The sequence below is a fragment of the Buteo buteo genome, chromosome 6, assembly GCF_964188355.1.
Source record: "Buteo buteo chromosome 6, bButBut1.hap1.1, whole genome shotgun sequence".
NCBI lineage: Eukaryota > Metazoa > Chordata > Aves > Accipitriformes > Accipitridae > Buteo > Buteo buteo.
This window is the reverse complement of record NC_134176.1, coordinates 12,815,816-12,839,745: the sequence shown is the minus strand read 5'-3', so window position 1 is coordinate 12,839,745 and position 23,930 is coordinate 12,815,816. Positions and strand designations below refer to the sequence as shown.

At 48.6% G+C, this 23,930-nt stretch overlaps 1 protein-coding gene and 1 long non-coding RNA gene across 2 annotated transcripts; one reads left to right on the top strand and one right to left on the bottom strand.

Moving 5' to 3' along the window:
- Positions 1–600: 600 nt before the first annotated feature.
- Positions 601–12,212, top strand: LOC142031936 (uncharacterized). The gene is made up of 3 exons (XR_012650676.1): positions 601–804; positions 5,653–5,889; positions 7,893–12,212. It is a non-coding gene; the product is annotated as an uncharacterized LOC142031936 (long non-coding RNA).
- A 1,031-nt stretch (positions 12,213–13,243) lies between these two features.
- ANKRD9 (ankyrin repeat domain 9) lies at positions 13,244–15,629 on the bottom strand. The gene is made up of 2 exons (XM_075029829.1): positions 15,501–15,629; positions 13,244–15,141 (listed from the first exon to the last, which is right to left on the bottom strand). Exon 2 carries the CDS (start codon positions 15,078–15,080, stop codon positions 14,202–14,204), a length of 879 nt encoding a protein of 292 aa, XP_074885930.1. The 5' UTR covers positions 15,081–15,141; positions 15,501–15,629; the 3' UTR covers positions 13,244–14,201.
- Between the last annotated feature and the right edge of the window lie 8,301 nt (positions 15,630–23,930).

Sequence of the window (23,930 nt, the reverse complement as noted above, 5' to 3'; positions counted from 1 at the left end):
TATCTGGATAAATGAAATTATCTCTCTAGTCTGCTGAATGGCGGTATCTAGGTTTATCACATAAATAGCTATGGATTTCTCATCACTTGAAATCAAGATAGGAAGTGAGGTTTTGGGTTCAGTGCAGGAAACGTTGTAGATAATACTGTGGCTGGTATCATACTGGAAGCTAGGCAAAAATACCATTATGATTCCTTTGGTCTTTGAGTTTATCTGACTTGAAACCTATTTGAATAGGCCTATTAAAGTTGTTATATTAGCCATAAAGTTAAAAATCTGCTTGATGCTAGTGGGGAAAAAAACCTGCTGTAGAAAAAGTAAAGATCTGTTTGAGAAACTTTATGTTTTTATGGAATGTGGACTTTTTATATACATATATATACACATAAATAAAAGCTGTGATTTCTGTTCTCTAAAAGCTAATACAATGGTAACAAAATACCAAAAAATACTGAATCCTCCAAACTGAAAAATGCTCTTTCTATCTTGGCCCCAGAAATGGCTAAAATATACTGATTTTTATAGCTTGTGATTTTCTGATAGAGACACTGAATAGTACACAACTGAATAGCACTGAGTGGAGCTGTAGTTATGAATTAATCTTTCAAACATTATTCATTATTTCTGTCCAATATAGAAGAAACCAGAAGAAATAAGAAGACTTATTTTTCCTTTTTAATATACCTTTCTCATAACCTCAGCTGAGATTCACTTGCAGCAGATAAAGGAAGGAGACTTCAATTTACGCTTGAGTTTTGAATCTCGTATCCAGAGAAAATATACCTAAAGATGTGTACAGAATTGGTAAGTACAGGATGTTAATACATCTTGAATTCGCACAAGTTGACTGCATGCTTTATTTATATTCAGGGGACCTGTAGTCTAAGCAGTATAGCAAGACTTTGCCCAGAGCTCTCTGTTGTTATGAGTGTGCATAGGTATCTTGTATTCAGAAAGGAGAAGTGGCGTAGATGTTATGTCTGTTAAAGCATGAAATGAGAATACTCAGTAGATGACTCCTTGCTGAAGTTGTTGCACTGCTGTATTTTGCATAACCATGGGGTGAATGAGTTTAGCAAAGCTCTCCTGGGTCAGGTGAAAGATCGAGCTAATTAGACCTCTCCCAGAGAAAATAAAAGACTGGGAAGAAAGTTCCAGGGAAGCCCCCAGCAGACTGCCTGGCACGTGTGCCTGGTTACGCAGCAGGGGGATGTATAAAAAAAGAATGAATTTACTTGAGCTGCAGGGGGAAAAATGCAACTGCCAGCAAGAAACCCCACAATCCCTGGTTGTTACAGGGGACAGACCAGCCAGCTGATCATGGGAAGTGCAAAGTAAGTAGGGTAATTGCTAGGATGACTGAGATTTTACTTGCTCAGCTCCCACGCTTGTCTTGCTAAATCCGTTCTCTGCCTCAACAGATGGGTTATAGTCTGTTCCCTCCGTGAGCCACACCCAGTGCTCCAAATTGGGAATAACAAACATGTGAAGCAGTGGATCTGCACTTGTTCCATGGTACTGTGGTGAAAGTCAGTCCTTTTAAGTTAAGGAGAACATGGTAAATGATCAGTGTAACACTTTAAAATAACAGGTTTGGCACTGTTAATTCACTTTATAATTACTGTAATAATAATGCTGACCTTGTTAATATTTAAAATTGATGCCATAGGTACTTGTGTAGGAGATCTGTCGGGCTTCAGGTCTAATTAGCTGGTTACTTAAAATCCTATCAGCATGGGGTCTGTGTTTAAAACAACAAAAAAATCTGATATGTGTTTGTGCTGAGAACAGATACATTGGAGAGCTGGATCCTGTTGCTTGTAAGGCCTGCTGACTTCTTTTCATACTGTTCTTTGCTTCATGGAGAGATCTTTCTCCTGTCCTTCCATGCACGACTACATGATTACATGGCACCCATAGAGAGCATTCCTGGGAGGAAAACACAGGACTGCGTAGAGACAATTCTGAGTGTTTTGTATGTCACCTTCTTTCCTTCCTCCCCATCTTGCCACTTCTAATTGCTGTAGGACAGGAGTTGAGGTCCAGGGAGATAGCGAAGCAGCTCCTTCTACTTAAGCTTTGGTATTTTATTAAAACTGAAGTTAAAGCCAGCAGGTTTTTGCATTACCTTTAACCTTGTCCGTAGTCCTTTGCAGCATGTTTTTCACCATTGCTGGCTGCTTGCAATATGGTAGCTTCTTAAACCTGATTTTAATAGAAGACTTTCAAGATGGAAGGTGACAGATGGTTGGTTGTTTTTGGTTTTGTTTTTTGTTTTTAATAGGCAAGAGGTGCCATATCTTGCCAGATGAGTTTTCAAAGCATACTGAGCAAGGTGGGCTCAGCTTTCACTTAAAAGGCCATGCTTCATTCAATCCCTAAGTTTCGTGTATCATACATCCAGTGATTTCTCAAAGTCAGTTTTAGGAGCAGGTTGGCATCTATCTTACTGTCAAGTTCAGACACCTAAAGAAGCATATTATCTCTGCAGAACTGTACTGCTAAGAGCTAGACTTCAGTGTCTCCCATAGCACATTTGTTCTGGGCAGCACGGACAGGCTTATAGCCTAGATACTATTCCCTACCTTGTGAGTTTTGCCAGCTTCCCTGGTGGATAATAGGAATCTTCTGCAGATCTTGGCAAACATCTGGTTTCTTAGGTCTGTCTCTAAGGATTCTTGCTTTAGGTCTAGGGTTCCCTGCTACAGTTCCCGAAGTCAGCCAAGGTGGAACACGTCGGCATAACACAGACATAAATCACATCCTCGATCAATTGTTACATTGAAACTTCCTTCATGCTCTCTTCATACTGAATTTCACCAAATTTCATGCAGTTTTTCATTTAGAAAGTTAGTGTTGTGGGGAGTAGCACACCTCTTCTTGTATCTAGTATCTACAGTTTTTTGAGGACTTTAATGGGTGACAGTGACTTTCAGCTTGAGCTGGGTATTTTTGAAATCCAATGTCTAATGGACCCAACAATTAGACCTATCTCTGTGTACCCAGATGATTTGCATATCATTATCCTATTTGCTTTCTGCATTCAAGATTCTCATCATTCATTATTGATCTCTGTTAGTTTTACGAGTACCAACTTGTACAGAGTGAGTAAATATAAAATAGTGATTCCCCAAAATTCTTGAGTGGGTTGACCTGGGTCACCACTAAAACTTCTTTGCAGATTTTCCTGCGCTTTTTCCATCAAGCTTTTAAAAAGCACTGCAAAAGTTGTAAACTTCTGTAAATCAAATATGGTCCACTTGTCAGTGCCTGATGGAGCATCATTTTAGAATCACTGCTGCAGTAGAAATGTGTACATATTCTTGCTTTCGCAACAAGAATAAATAATCTGACAACAATTGAAAATTAGTTTGTTTTTGTTTATTAACATAAGTATCATTGATCTCTTGGCTTATATTTAGCTTTTTTTCCCAATAGCAGATTTACGGTATCTGAATTCGGTTGTCATGTTAAGCTCAAGAAATACTGGTAACAATTCTAACCACACTGTGGTGACTAGCAACAAAAAAATATATATTTTTATTATTTTGAAGAATTATTTTGTGAAAACACAGCCAGGCAAGTAGAGAATATTGGAACACTTGTCTTTCGTATTTAGTCCTGTATAAATCCATGGCAAAGCTTTCACTACAATGGATCTGGATATGGCTTCAGGAATAATATTAGTAGGATCTAAGGCTTTGCCATACAACATCTCGAGAGGCAACTCGGTTTCTGTTCAGCCAAGTAAGGGATGTTTTTGGAAACCATCCCAGGCTAGTGATTTTGCAAAATAAATGCATCTGCTTTGTATGAAGTGATAGGCAGGTACTGAGCGTGTTTCTTCCTTGGCAGTGACTCATAAAGTACTAACATGGATGATACTTGGGGAAGGAACCATCTTTTTTTCTTCTCTTTATCCCAGTGTCTCTGCTGTAGTCCAGTTAAGTAAGGAGTATCTTTGGAAGTCATTTTCTGCCACTGGTTGGAAAACAGGAGCATGTCTTTTCAAAAGATAGTCAAGTTACAGGGGGAACCGTGTAGTAGGTTTTATATAATATTTGCGGTTTTGGTCCTGGTTTGGGGTGAAGGTCTTTTGCATTGCATAGCGCTAATGTAGTTTTGTTTCCCTCTGATATTGATGTGTTCATATCTAGGTTACTGCAAACAGCTGGAAGCACCTGAATTTCAGAAAAGAGGTTCTGAGAAAACCAGTATTAATAATGAACTGAGCAGAGAGAATGGTAGATTTGAATGGCATTAGCAGAAAGCCAGGCCTTTTGAAGGTGTGGAACATGTGCATCTTCCATTGATGTCATTTGGTGCTGTGGACACTCAGCATTTCTGCAGATCAGTCCTCTGGCTATTTTGGTTTGTACGTGAGCACATTCAGGGCTTATTGATGGCCTGTGTGAAAACAGTGGTCTTCATTGTAGAGAAGCCACAAAAGCAACCAGCCAGCTAGTAACATCACCTGTAATAGCTGTAACGTAAGTAGGGTTTTGTTTGGTTGTTTTTACGTTCAGAATCAGTATGTCAAGAGCTAAGATGAGAAGGATTCATTTGATCACTGGTGTTTTGACATTACAACAACGTGGCAAATTTATAAAAGGAAAATGGTTAGACTTACGTAGTAAATCCATTTTTGTCAAGCGTTAGGTGCTGGTTTCAGTAATCTTTCTCCCCAGAGGTGATCCCTCCACAAGTAGATGCTCACATTTAGTATCAGCCTTTGTCTTCAACAGGCCTGCACTGTGTGCTGTAACCTTTTTATTTATTACCTGGTAATTTGCACCAAAGCCAGCCATCTCAGGTATTTCTCCATGTTTTCTTGTGGTAGCAGCACTTTCCAAAGGGATGATCAGCAGTAAACTTGTCTTTACCTATAGGCAGATGAAGAAGGAGGGCAGGCAAACAAGAAACAGGAGTTGAAGGTTTGCTGCTGTGACAGACTTACTGTGCTTGGGAGCAGTTTCCAAACACTGCTCAGAAAGGAGTAAACCTAAGCGGTGAGCAGGATGGGGTGACCCTTGCTAACCAGAAGTTCAGTGGGGTGTCAAGCTTGGAGTTTACAGTGAAGGTGTGGACTTGAGAGTAGCGTGATGGTCAGGGCAAGTCCATCCTACAGTAATTGAAAAGTGAGAAACAAACCAATAAAGAATTGTGTTTTCCCATTGCAGAGGCTGGGGAACTAGGAAGGCAGGCTAAAATGCCATGATCGTTGTGCTAGAGTTTCATGTTTTGATATCATGAAGAATACAGGTTCTCTGTAGGCTCTGAGCTCAAGACTTGCTGTCACAGTGCATGCAGCCCTTTTCCCAGCTGAGCTAAAAGTCATCGGCTCAGATAGTCAAACTGGCTTTTTTCTTCACAGACACCAGCTAACAGAGAGAGGTAGGACACATATCTTTCTGCCACACTATATTTAATGCCTAGGTCATCAAGGCCACTTGTGGTCAACATTGCATTAAAACAGCATGTTCGGTATGTGTCCCGTCAGGAAGGGTGTCTCCTACAGAGTCAGCTGCATCAGTGTCAGGTTTGGATCTGAGTAAAGCTTCAGTGTAGCCTAATTAATGAATAGGGTCTGCTAAGGTCACAGTCCAAAGCAGGGATTTGGTTGCATAAATTTCTATGCTTTTGTTTTAACAGGGAGTCTACACAAGATTTGTTTGGTATCTGAGCAACCAGTTCTAAAGCATCAAATCCCAAGCAGGAGGCAGGAAAGGCTTTTTTGATTCTGGAACAAAAGACTTCCAAATACCCTCCCAGCTCTGTATCCTTGGTGTGGTACAGGACACTGCCACTTCTGCATGCATGAACTGAAAATGCTGAAAAGGTGAATAGATGCAGATCCAGACTACCAGCTGGAACTTGTCACCTCCCAAAGTGAGTGCTCAGTGCTGCTTAGCACCCTCTGAAAGGCATAGCATTTGCTAAACAGAGCTTTTCCTTTTAAGTTGGAGGTGGGCAGAGCCAAGCTCTGTGTTACTCCTCCCCTCTTCTGCCTGGCTCTAGCTTGGAAAGTTATTCCCTCACCATCAGAGGCAGCAAGGCAATTCACTCCCCCTTTTTTTCTCTTCCCATCGTTCAAAAAAAGTGGAAAGAGGATGGGAACACATCAGAGTCCTGCTGTTTGAGCAGAGCATAGAGGATTGTGGTTTTCTTTTTGGCCCCAGTGGGCTTAGCTGCACAGTAGAGAGAGACGTGCCTGGTAACTCCCTAGCTTGTACAAGCAAAAATGCTGTTTGCAGGTGCAGCATGGGCTATTGCAGGACAAGGTCTGCTGTTAGCTGGCTTGTGTTGAGTGAGTGCCTCTGAGACCTGAGCAGTTAAAGGTCACTGCTGTGGCCACCACAGGGCAATATTGAGCCAGAGACCTCTGGTGATAAGAATATTTGCTGATATTACTTGAGAAAAAGCTCAAGCTCAGAAGCTGATATTTAACTGCCTTATGTCTCTCTAAACTGGTAAGAGGAGGAGATCTGATGTGAGTTGGCTGTTCATCGTGTGGGCAATGCATCAGTACCACAGGCATATCGTTGCTAGGCATATCTAAGTATGTATGTAAGTGTAGCTGATACCATGTGGTACCAAAGAATTAGGACTTCAAGTTCTCACAGCATTCATGAGACAAGTGTTGTAGTGCCTGGCCATGCTGTCCTCCCCAACCCCCAGCTGCTTCCTACTCTGTGCTTCCCCAGGGGCCTAATCTCACTGGGGAGCCAGGATTTACCAAATTTCTTCCACAGTGAAGGATAGCTTGGATGCTGGACATGCTCTTCACCCATCACCATGCTGGTAGCGTGCTTCCCCTGCACCCTAAAAGCAGGGGTATAAGCAGTGCTGGAAGGGGCCAGTGGCAGACAAAAGTCTCAGGACAGGCTGTGCTGGGGGAGAATGCTTTATTTGTGAGAGAGGGAGTGGAGGGTGGAGTGTCTCCCACTGCACAGTCAATCTGGGGTGACGACCCCAGGAGAAGCCATAGTCTCCCAGGAGATCAGACTGACTGGAGCAAAGGGTTATAAGGAGATACACCTTGAGTCTTTCACCTAGAGCTCGATACCATGGCCCTGGCTGATGGGGTGATAGCTTGCTGACCTGTCACGAAGGTTGGGATGATGTGGATGTGAACTGGCCGTCTCTGGCCAGCACCTTGTACAGAGTTCCAATACCACAGCCGATGTTCTACACAGTGAAGGCAACCTGAGTGATAGGTACGCTACCTTCGCTGTGCAGCTGGCATTTTACTTTGAAGGAAATGATCTGGGTTTATCCTTCAAAATATTCTACCCGACGAGTGACTCGGTGAGTGACTCGCCTGGTCTGCCCTCCCAGCAGCTTTACCTCAAGGCTGTCTCAGAAGGTGTTTTTCTGCCTGGGCGTTCTCAGTGTAACCACAGCCCTGGTGCTGCTACTGGCAGGGAAGATGAGGTGGCAGCAAAGCTGAGTCAAACCTTGGGCATCTGAAGGAGGAGGCAAACCTGAGGGAGTGCCACGCTCTTCTTGCTCGCATGTGAGTGTTTCCCTTCGCTGACACTGAAAGCTCTGCAATGACTCTCTGTCAGATGGCCGTGGCCCTACAGTGCTCTCCGTAGTTTTCCTAAGCTCTGTGGTCCCTAAGGTCCCAGCATCCCTCCTGCTGGGTAAGCCTGCAAATGTGTTGAAAGTGAAAGAAGCAATGTGCCCCTCTTTTCACAGAAGCAGTGGACAAGCAGTAACTCAGGTCACCTCCATTACTAGTTCAGGACTTTTGTCCAGCCTGCCTGTGGCCATAGCCCTGTCTGTGCATGTCATTCATGAAGGACTAAAATCAGTTTGATAGTCTTTTGATGCATCCTTCTGTCTTGTCACTTTAAGTCACTAACCATCAATAGCTTTCCTTATTGCAGGAGTGGGAGAGAGCAGGAGAGCACTAGCAGATGGTTTTGGAGGAAAGGACGTTCAAAAACAGCTCCTCAAGGGACTTCATTCTCTCTCTTACTGTGAGTTAGAAATTACTTATCCTTTTAGGCTTTGCTTTAAAATGCTGCCTCAGACATTGTCAGGGAAATGACACCGCATTAAAAATATGAATGTGATGTAGTACAATGTGTTTATTATAATTTACTTGCACCATTAAAAAGAAGAACCCTAATGATTACAAAATAAAGCCTGAATATTAAGAGCATGATGCCAAAAAACCACCCTTACATCAAAACAGTAATTACCCCTGGGGCTGGAACAAAGGAGCAGAGGGACAATTTTGGTCAGGGGAGCTTTGCTGGCTGAGAGAGAGGATGGGGCTGCCCAGTATTCCAAACAGAGCCAGGGTCTGCGGATACTGCCTGGTCACTGGTGTGTGAGGACTGGTGGGAGGACAGACAGTTTGCCCTCAAAGCCATGAGGCTGTGGGAGAGGAGCCGTGGCACTGGTGGTGAATGGTGCAGGAATCGGGGAGCCAAGCAGCAGGGAGGATGCTGTCCTCCTTGGAGCTGGAAGCTGCTCCCTGTCCTGGCTGAGGCGTGCAGCCAAGTGCTTTCTGCCTGGAAGCCTCTCTCTCCCCTTGGCCTGGTTCCATTGCTTTCCACAGAGGGCCCTAAGGGAAGGGCTTGGCTCGCCCTGATGTCTTGCTCATCTCCCTGTTGAGATCCATGGAGCTTCCTGCCCTCGTGTTTGCCTTAGGTGGGAAGTGCAGGGAAGGGGAGACAGGCGCATGGTCTCCCCTCGTATCCCAGGCATGCAGGTGTCTTGCCATGGCTTGGAATGAGTTGCATCAGGCCTGAATTGGGGAACTGAACTTTTCGGGCCTAATATGCTTTCCTGAAGGAGAAGGGTTGATTTGCACTGTGTTTCCCATTAGATTTGTAGTACAGGGAACATAACCTTACAATGGCTGGTGTGACTGAAGGAACAAGGGTCCTGACTTACTGGCTCAGACTCTTGCTGAAACCTTGCTCACAGAGCTGAAGCCCAAGCTTGAGACAGATCAAAGTCCCTTTCTGCCTTCCCTGCTTCTCTGAAGTGGGTCTCTGCCTCCCTCCTTGCTGACTCAGATCCATTCTGGTTAATTCTTGCATTTGCATTAGGAAGCGATTAAGTTTTCCTACAGAAGAAAGAGGCAGGGTTGATGGCAGGGGATGTTTTGTGGTTTAGGGACAGACGAGAGATTGAGATGATGTGGATGGGACCTTTTGCCTGGCTCAGCCACAAGTTCCTCAGAGCGCCTTGGATGCTCCACTGTTTAAAAATCTATAAGGTTGGACTTGAAGCAGATGCTGCAAATCAATCAGATGTGATAGGCCTAGCATGGGAATTGCTGGCCTATGTGATATGCAATTTAGACTAGATGACTAAACTCTTCTGATTTTAGCAATAATTCCTAAATGTGATGAGTTTCTCATCATTTGAGGCTTCTGAAGATTTACTTTGTTCATTTATGTGGTCTTTCCACTTACCAACTAAACCACTGGGCAAAGAGATAACCGCCCTTGCAGAGGTCATCAGGGCAAGCGGGTGGAACTTTTTTATCCCAGCTGAACTTGGATCCATTTCTTTTAGCTGCAGTGAGGGATCTCTGATGTTTTTGCAAACTGTATTTCTGTTTTCTGCTCTGACTGCTGAGTTATGTTTTGCAAGAGAGCTCTGCTCCTTCTGTTCTTGTGCTTCACGTGCATGTGTACCTGCTTGGTGGAAAGAGCAGGCATAAGTCAGTGCAAGCAGCAGCCTTGCAATGCCATAGATGTGATTCTTGTGCGTGATAATAGAGGACAGTTTGATGTGGTCTGAGCAAGTAATAGGCAGAATTTCTTTTTCACACATGGTAGGTAGAGGAGAGACCACTGAAGCCAGGCTAGGAATTAATGGTGATCTAACCTCAGACAGCTGCTGACACCAACCAGTGATGGAAATACTGTTATTAACATAGGTGTTATGAAAGTTGGTTTGCAAGGATTTACAGTGCTGTTTAAATATTAAGCACATGGCATGGGTGCCTTGTTTGCCTAGTTGGGAGCATTGATCTGAAGATGGGGTGATGCAATGCACAATGATCTGCTGATGTCAATAGATTGGTTATATTGCAAGGCAAAAGCCCGTACGACTTGAACACCAGACATAAGACAAATAGGGATTAGGAAACAAACCTGGCACCCTGGCTCGTTTCTAGTTTCTCTCTTTCCATGCCTCTGTGCTGGATCTCTGTCCTTGCTATTTTCAACTTCATTTTCAAACCAGCCTGTAATTGCAGCCCTGCCTATAGTGAAGGCCTCCTCTCCCGGCAGGTCTTGCTCTCAGTGGTTTCCTGCTTCCTCTTCTCCTTTACTTAATGCCTGCCTTGGTTTGCAAGACTGGTTTGTCCACACGGAGGAGCCTGTTCATTAACAGCCCTGTTTCTCTGCCGCTGAAACTGGATGAAACCATTACCTATTTGCAGCAGATACTCTTTGTGCGGTGCTGAGCGTTAAGCTGATGTTAGGCTTGATATTCTATATCTATGCATATTCATGAAGCGAGTAATTTTCAGGTGTGCTTAATATCTGCATCTTCTGCCAAATTTAAGGTGCTCACCTCTGGTAAAGCTCAATATGAAGCTGTGACCATGGCAAGAATAAGGATGTAGCTTTTATGGCAGGACAATATGTCAGAGAGCAAGACTGAGACAAATGGTACAGTAAGGGATTTTTTAGACTATTTAAACCACCTAGTTTTGTATTCACGTCAATTTAAATTCTTTAACTACTTAACATTTTGGGTAAAAGAGAACTGTTAAAGATCCCAAATCCATCTTTTAAACAAGTTACTCAAAATTACAATAGACTTCAGCTCCTTCAGCAGACTCTAGACAGGCTAAACTTTTTAACTCCTGAAATAAGAGAGCTGCAGAGAGGAGTCAATTGCAAAGAGTCAAAAATAAAAGTAACCCAGTACTTCCTCTCTCCCCTTGCTTTCTGAATGAAAGTGTTTCAGGCCTTTTTTACCTGTCACAGCAGATAAAACCACTTTGTACTAAAAGGTGGGTAGTATATGATATTTTGTTTTGAAAGTGCTTGAGCAACACATAGGAAATATTTATTATATTTATCACTATTCCATGATAGAAAGTAGTTTTTTAGAGGAACTGGCTTTAACTAAGCTTTTCAGGAATGCTGGCTCTATATACTGCCTTTTATGCTTTTGAAAGCATTTCCTACAGATGAGTAATTTGCTTTGCGTGACTAGATTAACCTGTGCAGGTATGACGGAAGCTTTTAAGTATATATCCTTACCCCTGCGCTCTCATGGTGTTAGGACTTGGTGAATCTTCTTTCCCATACCTTTGTGGCCAGCTCCCTGATTCCAGCACTGTCAGTCCTCTTCTGCAGAGACATCATGACTGTCCATGTTTGCTTTATTAAGCTTGGCAATGGTGTTGCAACTGGCACTAACTGGCATTTTTGCTGGCAGCCTTCGCCAAGAGACAGAGAACTGAATGGGCTGTGGAGCCTGCACTCCACTGTGCTCCAAAGGTGGCAGAGGACAGAGAGATGCTGGCAAGTCAGTCTGAGGAAAGCTGATGCCACTGTTGCTTGGTCTATAAACAAAGGACTTGTGTTTCCAAAGCCGAGAAGCCCCAGCCTTTTTCCAAGCTGTGACTCTGTTTGAAAAACAAGCCTGGACCCGGTTACATGAGTGATCTGTGTAGTCACCAGTGTAGTTTGCCCACAGTTACTCTCAGCCTCTCCAGATTAAGCATCCCAGACACATCAACAAGCCACACGTAGCGAGGTCTGTCAGTGACCTTCAGCAGAGTGATCCCAGCATGGGCTCAGCAATCAGCTTGACTTCTGTCCTAGAATAACAGGAGGGGCGCAGCAGTTAGCTGACTTTGGACGCATCACAACATATTGAGGGGACCCTTTCTGTTTGTTAAAGTGAATTACCCACGAGCTGGTGGGAGGGCTGTAGGGAATCACAGGGGCAGCTTTGGCCTTGAATTCTTGTTTTGTTAACGGGCTCATTTTAAGGTGTAGGATGTCCTGCCCAGCCTGTCATGCTGTTCCAATGTGTAATTACCCTCACAGCTTGGGAGCTGGAGCGTCTTCCAGCGCTCAGTTCCACAGACCAACTCCCCACTGCTGAATCTCATTATGTCTTTGTCAGCAAGGCTGATAAACCTTTCTTCCTACCCCCAGCTGTGTCTCTTCCCCCACCTCAAGACACTTTCCCACGTGCAAGTTAGACCTGACTGCTTTACTTCTTGTCTGTTTTGGAAGATGTTTCCGCACCATTATTACAGAAGCAATGGGGAACATGTACCCAAATAAAGAATTTAGCAACACAGATTTTTTTAGATATTGTTTTAAGTGGCTAAGCGAGGGCTTAGTTTTTTGGATTTCTATATTTTTATTATCAACAAGGTAGCTGAAGAGAACAGTTAAGAGTTGTTCTATGCTTTCCAGCAAGGGACCTAAATTTCCCATGGTAATTAGTTTGAGCGTGTATCAGCTTGGTTTCTTGAGAAGAAGGAACATTTGCTCTTCTAGGAAACGTTTCCGTGCCATCAGTCTAAGAATAGCAATCTTCTTTCTGTTGCATCTCAAATTTCAGATGTATGGCTTATCTTTTATTGTGCGTGCAGTATGGAGGTTATTTTAGATGAAATACCACTCTGTTCTGCTGAAGCATGAACATCTTACAGTGCCTCATTCTGTGGTTTTCTTTTTTTTTTTTCCTAACCAAAATTAATTTATGAATAAAGAAATTTGTGCCGTGAACATGGCCTCTTCTCTCTGAGCGCATCAATTCCTTGATGACCCCAAAGGGAACAACAGTGCTGGAATAGTTCAAGTGGCAAACAACTCCCTGGCTACAAATTTAAGCACTGAAACAAAACCCTACAGTTTCACTGGCGGCTTCCAAGAACAGAGGCAAAGCTACAGCGCTGTGGCCTAGGAGATTTCTATCGTTGCAATGCTGGCAGAGCCGGCAAAGCTCGCTCCCTGCAGAGCGGGCAGGGGCAGTGCCAGTTTTACAGGGAAGTAAGCAGCATGACTGCCCAGAATGCTGTAGAGTAAAGGTTGCAGAGCAAAGAACTGAAGCTGTACCCTTTGCTCAGGACTTTGATGTGTCTAAATGCAAGTGTTGGAGGCAGGACAGTACCCCTAAAGGGCTTTTTGATCTGGAGCAGCTGTGAGGATGTTTTATGTACCTTGGAGCATCTCAGAAGGGATAGGTGGGGGAAGGCTGGATATCTAAGCTACTCCTCTGGTACCCAAAGTGGACACCAAGACTGCCACAGCCCTCAGCTGAACCTAAGCCATCACATCCTGCCAGGGACTGGCAGTAGAGGGGCCGGAATCCACCAAAAAAAGCTATTCTAGGGTCCTCGGCCATTGCCATACCTCCACAAATCCCTCTGGGCATAGCAGAGGGCAGGCAGAAGGAGGCTGGCCCTCCTGCTCCATGCTACCCTCCTCACACCTCAGCAATCACACAGAGGGGCTGCAGGGTGCATTCCTGCCTGGGCAGAAACAGTTTTGGTCAGAGCAATGTGCATACTCCTGCTCTCCTCTGCCTGACAACAAGCACCTTGACTCTCCAAGGAGAAGAGAGAGAAGTTTGCAAGAAAACCAACTATTATTTATGCACATTTTAAAATACATTTTGTTCAGCTACACATCCCTGCCAGCTTTGTTTAGGGAAGTTTCAATAGTATCTGGCTTCTCTTTGCCCTTGTGTACAAGATGAGGAAGTTTTCATCTGTGCCTTTAAAAAAAACTCACATCCCTGCCAAGATGTATTAGGAGAGCTGTAAAAAAGGAGTCATCCTGTTCCAGGACCACGAGGCTTATGTAACAGGGAAATCCTAACAAAAAGATACACCCCCATCCCACACACACTTTTCCAAGGCACATGCCACTTCAGGGCTTTCAGTCGCTCAATTTGTATTTTGATCACATCTGCCACTGGTTTATTCATATGTATTTACAAATATGTTCTCCCACATACCCTCATTTGTACATGCCATAGAATGTTTTTATAAAATGCAGTGCGGACCTCACCTCACCACAAGGATCTTTAAATAAAATACATTGTAAAGTGCCAGATACAATTCTTTTAAAAAACACAGTTCTAATTAAAACAGATGCTTGGCCGCTGCGTTAGCAGCTTCATATACTGATACATTTTTAGCATAACAGTCTATTTCTGTCAGGTGAGCGGGAGGCTCTCATACCACCCCTCTAGCTCTCCAGTTTCAGGTCCAAAGGCTTTAGAAAATGAGGCAGAGGCAGATCATCCAGAGCCTCTGGGAAATGCTCAGGTGAAATGGTCCTGATCAAGACGCGCATGGCTCTGACAAACAGCGACGGGGGAGCTAAGCCCACCAGGCACAGGAACCTGTTCTCCCCCAGGAGGTCCTGCCACCGCTGCCGGTTGTCCAACAGTTGCTGTTTCATTGTGAACTGGAGGTCCTGAGGCACGAAGAAGAAGAGGCAGTCGAGGCAGAGGAGCTTGGCACGCACGTTGGCTGCCGGCGTGTGGGAAATCTGCTGCAGCAAAGTGTCGAGAGGGGTATTCCCGGCGCTGTCCTGCAAGCAGGGCGACGCGCCGTGCCCGAGCAGCAGGAGCAAGCACTCGGGTCGCACCAGCTCGCAGGCCACGTGCAAGGCCGTCTTGCCGCCCTCCACGCGGCTGCAGCCCCGGCGGTCCAGGTGGCCGGCTCTGTCGCTCGGCGGGAAGGCTTGGAGGGCCTTGAGGATTCGGAAGAGGATGCGGACCCGGTCGTAGCGGACGGCCATGGCCAGGTGCGGGGCCGAGGACTGGCAGCAGCTGAAGCTTTGGCTGGGCACGGCCAGGGCGCTCTGGGGGAACTTAGTCAGCAGGTGCCGGGCGTAGGGCTGGTGGTCGTGCACCAGGGCGTAGAGCAGGGCCTCCGAGGGCGAGTACACGCTCACCTTGCCCCCGTCCTCCCAGTGGAAGACCTCCATGGTCCGCATGTCCTCCAGGAACCAGACGGGCAGCAGGTCCCTCACCGCCTGGTAGAAGGCGAAGGAGGATTTCTTGCACTGCTTCTGGGACTGGGCCCCGCGGCCGCCGACCCACCGGACGCTCCAGGGCATGGCGGGCTCCGCCGGGGGCTGCCTCCCACTTCGGCGCACAGAGGCCGCATCGGGCCCGGACCTGCGGGAGCGGGAAGGGCGGTCAGTACCGTGCGGCCGGGGCTCGCCCGCCGGCCTGCCCGACCCTCCGGCCGCCGGCCCGGGGCGGGGAGCCGCGGCGGCCCCGCCGCACCGAACAACACCCCCGGTGCAGGGGACACCCCTACGCCGGTGCGCGGGAACCGCCTCCCCCCGGTGCAGGGGACGCCCACGTCCCCGGCGCAGGGGACCCGCTCTCCCCCCACCCGGTGCCCGGGACGCCCATATCGCCGGTGCCTGGGAACGGCCTCCGCTCGGTGCGCAGGACGTCCGTATCCCGGGGCACGGGAACGCCTCCGCCCCCCCCTCCCCGCTCCCGGGTCGCCGCCGCCCGGCGCTCACCTCTCCGCCGTCCCCGCGGTGCCGCCGGCCGCTGCCCGTGGCCGCCGCAGCGGAGGGGCGGGGGGGGGCGGGAGCGCGGCGCGCCGCCGCGGGGCCCTTTTATCCCCACCCCCCGCCCCGGGCGGTGAAGGTCGGTCAGGACCGGGGAACTGTCCAGCCGCCGCCGATTGGCGGCCGCCCCGGCTCCCCCGGGCGCCTATTGGCTGCGCCGGGAGGACGGGGCCCTGCACCATCGCGTGCGTCACGGGAGGCAAAGTTCCAAGAAACTTGGCTGCCGCCTCGGAGTCCCGGCGGGGGCGGGGCGGGGACTGACGGGGCGGGGGGGGGGGGTATGGGGTCCCGGGGGTGAGGGGGGCCTGGGAGCGTGGGATCCAGCGGCTAGAGGGGCACGGGGGCCGGGGGGCACGGGGGCCTGGAGTCCGGGGTGCGGGGGGACCCTGGGGATAGGGGGGGGGGTGTGGGGTGCAGACAGCATGGGGTCCCTGGGGATATGGGGGTGTGTGGGGTGTGGGGTGCAGACAGCACCGGGGTCCCTGGGGATATGGGGATCTGGAGGTCTGGGGTGCAGACAGCACAGGGTCCCTGGGGATATGGGCTCCTGGGGTGCAGACAGCACAGAGACCCTGGGGATATGGGCTCCTGGGGGATATGGGGTGCAGACAGCACGGGGTCTGTGGGGATACAGGGTCCTGAGTCTATGAGGTCCAGGGCACACAGGGACGCGGACGCGTGGGGGCATGGCGGCTGGGCCACAGGGAGACCTGTGCGCAGGGGCTTTGGGACACCCAGGCTCCTGGGCGTCGGAGGGGGCAGACGCGCAGTGCCCTGCGTGCAGGGGGTCCCGGGCAGGCGGTGTCACACCTCCCTGCCCGCCCTGGCAGGGCCCAGCCGGACCCACGCCAGTTCTCGGCTCACCCCCTGCCCGCGGCCGGCGGCGGCTCTGGCTGGAGGCTGGCGCTGGCCTTCAGCCGGCGCCGGCTGTGGGCTCCCACGTGTGTGCGCACACGTGCTCGCTGCAAAACTCGTGGCTCTCGCTTGTCTCCCAGATAGTGACATTTGCCTGCAGCCCTTCCCGCTGACAGTCACCCAACAGGTTTTGGCTACAGAGGAGCAAGGAGAGGGTCGTGGCGTGGGGTGAGCCCGGCACTGCGGGCAGCCCTGCACCAGGGGCTCCCCCCGGGGTGCCTGCAGTCCCTTGGCCCTAAAATGCACCTGTACAGGTAACGGCCACGCGCTGGTAAAGCAAGTGCTGTCGTTATTGAGATCTCCTCTCTCATAAGGCCTCCTTACTGACAGCAAATCTTGGGATCTGCTCCATCCTTACCCCCCCCCAAGGCGAGTTCAGAGCATTTCCCTCTTTCACACTGTGTGTTTGCCCCCCAGCATCTCCCCCTCTTGCAGCCATCGCTCTCTCAATCAGGAAGGCGCAATCAGACTCTCCGCAGGCGGGCGATGCCGGTCGCTGTCAGGTTCATGGCGAACACCTCTGGTTTCTCCGTCCTTGCGGTTCCCCAGCATTCTCCTCCCCAGTGTGGGAGCACAGCTGCTGCCGACCGCTGCTGGAACAGGCGACGCTTTCCACGTGTCCCAGCACGACGTGGGGGACGGCACGCACCGGGGGGGCTCGCCAGGCGTCTGCTGAAATGCCCCCCTTCCTTGCAGCCCTCCCTGTGAAGCTGCCCGGGCGGCAGGGAGGGAGCCGGCAGCATGCTGCCAGCCCTCCCCTTGACCCCGATGAGAACGGAGCTGGCGAGGAACAACCGCTGCCTTTGTCACGCCTCTTCTGAACCGCCATTCAGCCAGGGAAACAATGCTCAAACTGTGCTCGGTTCGCTTTGTAACTTCTTCCCTGCCACGCGATGCTCACACCAAAACCCGGGGGTCCGTGCGAGGGTATGTGGGCAGGTGGGTGAGCCGGGCAGGACGCTGCACGCCACTGTCACACTCAGAAACTCTTGGTGACCGCATCTGAGGGAAGAGAAATCAGGGTAACATGTGCTGAGCTGCACTGCCGGTGAGAATTACGTCCAGCATTTGTCAATGCGATTCGTCATCTGAGGATCCCCGCGGATCCACCACAGTTCCTGGCGTCTCGGATGTCAGCCGCGGCACGGAAAATCCTCTTTCATCCCTCGTGTCCGATTCCGGATGAAAACTCATTAAAGGCAGCCACTTCCACCACTCCCTGCTATCGCTGGGGCACTCGCCTGTCAGCCGCATCCTATTACTGCAGGCATGGGATAATTTGTACCAAAGCGCAGGATCAAAAGAAATGGTTTAAAAATAGCTAATTCTATAGCCCTTCCTTTGTGTCCGGTGCAGCCCCACCCGCCCGTGCCTCGGTGCCTGTCGCTGATGGCAGCGGTACCTGCTGCATCTCTGCGTGCCACCTGCTCCGGGAGATGGCCCTGCCTGACTACAAATCCCAAATTCTTTCCCTGCCATCACCGGGACATTGCCATCAATTTGGATGTCCAGCATGGTGATGAGCCAGGTTGCCCAGCCCTTTCCACTCATCTTCCACACATGCCCAGGCAAGGCGAGTGGTGTCAGAGCCCAAAGGCAGGCCATTAGTGTAGTCACAAAGCCAAATTGGATTTTGTGTAGGAAATTCATGTCTCTGGCGTGGAAGCAGGACTGTTTTTCTCAGGCCAAGCTCTCCTATGGAGGTGGGGGGACCAGCTACAACCATAGGGTGCTTCGGTACCCAGCACTGGATTAAAAATAGGCCAGAGTGTGCTGAGTGCTTGCGGCCTCGCAGCCGGTGGGTAACCCAGAGGCTGGCCCCTGTCTGCAAAATGTATCTGTCACATGCATTCGAAGCAGGAGCCTGCCTGTAGGAAAGGCAGCCTGTTTGTGGGTTGCACTGGAGAAAAAATATTGCATTTGCCCCCCGAATTGTTTATAGCATGCCCAGCTCTAGTGACAAAACGCAACAGCCCAGAAAGGTTTTAATTTTGTGATACCTATTTTACGTGCAGACCCACGGACATGACTTGTTTGTTTGCAGTCCAGACTGCTTTTAATCACTTTGAATTAAGTAACTGATCTTATTACTGATCCGACTATGAGAGGGCTTATCACAGGTTCCTTGGCACATGACGAAGATTAATCCATTGGTGCGACCATGTCTGAGTAATGTGACGTGTCCTCTCAGAGCTATTTTTTTCTTCACTCTCCTCCAGGACCTTGATCCTTTGGTTTCTCCAGCCAGTGACCAAGTAAAACCCGCTTAATGCTACCGAAACCCAGACACGTAATGGGACAAAGGGAAAAGCTCTGCCATTTCTTGTGGCAGGCATAATTTGTTTCCTGAGGTTTTCATTAAATTGAGGGCAGGATCATATTGACTTAATGGACACGATCGTGGGTGTAATTAAAAGCAATCTGAAAGTAGGCAGTATCAGTGAGCACACTGAACATAGTTAATGTTTAGTGCTGGTTTTGAGCATGAGATGGAAGATGGGCAAAGAGTGCATCGCTCATTTTTGAAAAGGCTGAAAGATAGGGGTTTTACTCCGGCCCTTGCAAGGATTTTGGGCGCGGGTTTGACTCTGAACATTTACCAGTCTCCTCTCTCGAAAGCAGGCTCAGGACCAAAGGTCAGCAGAGTTCGGACAACAGCCCCAGACCCGTGGTGGGCTGGAGCAGCAGAGCTGCTGCTTTGCTTTAAGCCTCTGGCTCTGGGGTCCTCGTCAGCGGGTTGGATAGAAATGCCTAATGTCCCATTTAGCTAAAATTAAACATCTTCAGAGAGAAGTAATGATCGAGGAGAGTCAGGGGTTTGCAGTAGGGGTGCTGGGCTGGACTATAGATGCTGAATGTTGCCCTCCCACCGCGGGTACCTCACTGACCTCCAGTTTAATCTCGCTGTGCCACCCGCATCCCATCGGCAGAACGGGTGCAGTAACGCCGCTTCGACCACCTTGTTTTAGCCGGTGAGCTCATTAGGTCATATTGGTTTGGTCCTTGGGGTCCTGGCTCTGCGTGGGGACCCCTCTGCTCTGTGGTGCTAGACGGGGGACAGAGGCTGGTCATGCGGTGCTGGCCTTGGGGAGACAAGAAGGCAGAGCTGCTGGCGGTCACTAGACAGGACTTACCTCCTTTGGCGAGGACTTGCCAGGCGAAGAGGCCGATGGTGGCCCCAGGCACCTCTCTTTAGCTGTGATGAATAGTAGCTGTTGCTGACACCTCGTGGAAGCCTTAGATAAACAGTTTCTCCAGAAACTTTTCTGTTTCCTTTCCTCTGCTGGTGCTGGTTCCTCACTTGAGGAGCTCACCCTTTATTTCTATTATCTCCAGACTACCCAGCCGGGAAGCAGGCAGCAGAGCCCTTGGCTGCCTGCAGGACCAGGGATGGGAGGGCAGCTGAGGAAGGCTGCCCGGGGACTGTCCTTTCCCTCCCCGAGGAGGAGGAGGATGCGTCTCCTGCCTGCCTGGTGGTGAGGGCAACTCACCATGGATGCCTGTTGCACATCAGATGCGGAGGGGACAGCACCCCCCTCCTACACCCACCGCTGAGTCTGTAACGTCCATCGCGTCCACGCCTTTCGTGTGCCTGTTTTGCCCATCTCCATTTTTCAGGGGGGCATATTGGCAAGTGGCTGTTACAAATCACTCTGTCCTTTCATTTCAGAATCTCAAATCGCTTTGGAAAAAAGGCACAGAAATTTTCCTGGGAAATGGGAAAATATTTTCATTTCAGAAACAAGACCGCTGAAGATGCCCCAGAGAGTCAGCGGTGATCTGGGTTGGAGCATTGCTCCTGGCTCCCTTGCTGAGACCATCGGACAGCATCGCTCCATCCAGGGGAGGAGTTGTGGCCTTGCACCCTGTTCTCACCGCTCACCCCTGCTCTGCCTCGCTCAGCACCCACCTCTTCTTCCTCCTCAGTCTTCCTTTGTATTACAGTCACTCTCTACTTGCCTGACTTTGTATGAGTCATGATTTTACATGGAGCCTGAGCTGCCCATAACCCTGGCTGCTTTGCTTCCTCTGCTGCGTTACAGGGTCAGCTCCATCCTGACCCACAGCGTGAAAGAAAAGCTGCTTTGGAAACAGCAAAATGAACAAGCCTTCTCTTGTTACTCTTGTTTCCTGGCTGCTGCTGAGTGAATGTGACACCCGTCCAAAACTCCGCATCCCAAATGACGCTTGGGGACCCAAGTGAAGCTCTGAAATGCTTCGTTTTAGAAAGGAAATCCCTCTGCTGGCTGTGGAGGAAGCACGTAACATGAGGGTTGACTACTGCCGAACGTCAGTGCCGGCTGGTGGGAGGCTGAATAAATGGCTCAACTGGCGTCATGGATCTGTTGAGGTTGTCAGTGTCCACTGGTGGGATAACCCAATTTTTAGGCTTTGAATCTTATTTTTTAGCCTGGTTCCTTGACAGAGAGCGCAGAAAAGTGTTCTGGCAGAAGTGAGGTGGGCAGTGAGGTGATAAGGTCCTTCAGCTGTAGGCATCTCACAAGCCCTCAGGGATGATCACAGGTTACCATCAGTGTCCTGGCTAGGTTTGTGGGCCACCCGTCATTAAGCCTTGATTTTGGCACCTGTAATAAATGAGCCTCGTTCAGCCTTTTGGAAATCTAGGGAAACTCCCAGAGCTGCAGCAGGGATTAAATTTGATCTAGTATGTTACAGTGGGAAGCTGAAAAGTGTACTTGGCCCTTAAAAGACAAAAAAGTACCTTTGGGTGAGCCTTTCTGTTTCGTAAGCAAGCGGATGAGAGGGGTCAGAGAGATCGTGGCGCCTGTGGATGATTTTGGCCTTCAGCTTGATGTTGGTTGTTAAAAATATTTTCCCAGATGTATTAATACGACCAGACTGGATTGCATCTGAGCTGAACATTGTGAGCCTAAGGCAGGACATAAATATAGAAGCAAAACAGCCTGACATAAGAGTCATCTGTCCTCTTCTGCACAAGAAGTGAAGGGGAAAGAGAGGGAACTTACTTCGTTGCAATTTTTAGACACTCCCAGGCATTAGCCTGAGCCTCAGAGAGTGCCTGCACCGGTGTCCTGGGGCACAGAAGACCCCACGTATCCCTCACTCAGCTCCTAGCGTGCTGTGCCACAGGACTGTGCACTCAGCACATTTTTAACCCGGGGTTAGATTTGCCTAGACAAGATCTGCAATTGGGAATGACTATTTGTTTGATGTGTTTGCCTAACAGGATTACCCTTATCATAATGATATAGCAACCTGGCCTTGGCAGAGCAAACCTCAGGGGCTTGAGGGGTCAAACCCTCGCCTCCCTTGCCCCAGATACGCACAGCGTAGCTTGTCTCTTATCATGCAATATCTAGCCAGTGCTTTGGTTGGCATTCAGTGGTCCGCTTTTGGAAAGAGTAATTGTGCCATGTACTGCTGCCTGCTGACATCACGCTTGGCATTTCTGTCTCCACACCTGAAAGAAAAAAGATAAATCAATAATATTCAAAGGTTAGAAAAATGATGCAGTGTTTTACAATTAGAGAATGGGTTGCCTTCCCTGTTGGGAATTGCTCTGAGCAGGCGCCTGATTTAATTCAGTGTGAGTTGGTTGCCCTCTGGCTCTCTAAGAGTAGGTAATGAACCAATGAGTTGTCTGCTTTTTGTACTGTATATTGTGAATGTGCCTAAAATCATTACAAAAGCACCTGCTTGTCTATAAAAGTGTATCTGTGATTATTAAAGTTTGTGGACTTAAAAGACTTGAGGAATATGTAGGATGAAAGACCCGTTTTCCTGCAGATAAGTAGGATAAAGGCATTGCTAAAGCAGAGTCTGACTGCACTGATGATCGGCACCTAGGCTTGTCCACTCCAGTTTCTGGCCAGGGTGGGGGCACCTCCTTGCTCCCCAGCGGTGTCATTTTAACCCAGCACTTCTCAGGCCAGCTGACATGAGCCTGGCCTTACCAGCTCCCCCGGCTATTTGTGGAAGCAGAACTTGCCGCTCGCTATTTGCCTGTTCCAAACCAAGCAGGATCCTCTATTTATAATGTGCTATAATTGGCTTGAATGAAACCTGTGGTTCTCTGGGCTTTAGGGCTCCAGGACTGCTGGTGCAGCAGCACCCTAATTCCCAGGAATGCTCCTGGGGATGCTGAGATGCTCTGCATAAAGCCGAGGGATGCGTAGGTACCTAGTGTGAGCCGTATGTTCACAGGCTCTTGGTTTCTGGAGCAGGCTGTACTTGTCAGGGCTGTGTAGATCCCCTTCTCTGAATGAGGTTTGGGGGGACAGGGCCTCTTCGGAGCAAGGCAGAGAGACATCTTCCCTCTGCAGCAGCATCACCGTGGAGATGCTCAGGTTACCCTAACCATCCCGTTTTTCCCCCCTCAAGGCATTTAGAGCTGGGATGTGAGACGGTCAGAAATGACCTATTCAACCATCGGGCCTCAACAATTTGAGTTCACCTGTGATTGGTGTATATTTAATTTTGGTGGCGTGTGTGGCTGTTCACACCCCGCTGTTCAGAGCGGAACTGTTCTGACCTCATAGCTCATTGCAGGACAAACTCCTCCTAGCTAAGACAAAGCAAAGCAGCCACCTCACTTTTCTTTAGAAGGAGGTGCATATAGTATAATGCTTACCCAAGGGTTATATTTGATCTGGTTTTGCTGTAATAAATCCCTCTGCCATTTGAATCATCAAACACGATAGAGATAAGGCCAAGCAGAAAGATTAAAAAAAAAAAATTGGCTAATGCTTTGCATGTCTTTGAGGACTTATTTTTATTCCCATTTGTTCGTTCTCTCCACTCTTGGCTGCTGCTGGGTCTGTTGAAATAACAAACAGGGATGAGGAAAGAGGGCAGCTCTGTCATGAGCTTCCTTCGGTGGGAAGCGGCTGCGTTACAGCAGTTAACTCCAACGGCAACTGCAGCCTCAATAGGCAGCTGTTCATCTGTCGCATACATCCCAATAGGAAACCTGGTTTATTTTCTGAAAAAGATTGTATTATCAGGCAAAACCCTTTTTGCTGCAAAGTGCTGTTTAGAAAGAGGCTGTCTTTCTCTTTCGCTTTGTAAAAAATAGTCAGAAGTCTTCCAGTGCTGCCTAAAGGTGCTCTGCTGCCAAGAAAACCTCCCAGGTCTGGTGATGAGGCCTCTGTAATATTTCTGGTTTCTCTGTAATTATTTTCTAACGAAATTTTCAAGTACAAGTACAATCAGGAGGTTAGACCATAGCGAGTTCGCAGTAGCGTTTTTCAGTTTGCTTTTTCTTTTTCTAAAACAGTAGCTATCCCTTATGTAGAGCAGTAAGATAATTTTGTGCATACAAAGGCGCCTAAAATCAGGGCGGCAATGCTTTTTACCTGCCAGATTTGGCACTGGCATCATTTTATGCAATTCTCCATTTGGAAGCATTGCTTTTGCATTGAAATTATTGTGACTACCTGATCAGATTTGTCCATTAGTATGTCTCTTCATGGCTTATTAAGT

What these genes read in the sequence shown, in the direction of transcription:
- ANKRD9 (XM_075029829.1), bottom strand. Translation starts at nt 15,080, where the DNA reads ATGCCCTGGAGCGTCCGGTGGGTCGGCGGCCGCGGGGCCCAGTCCCAG.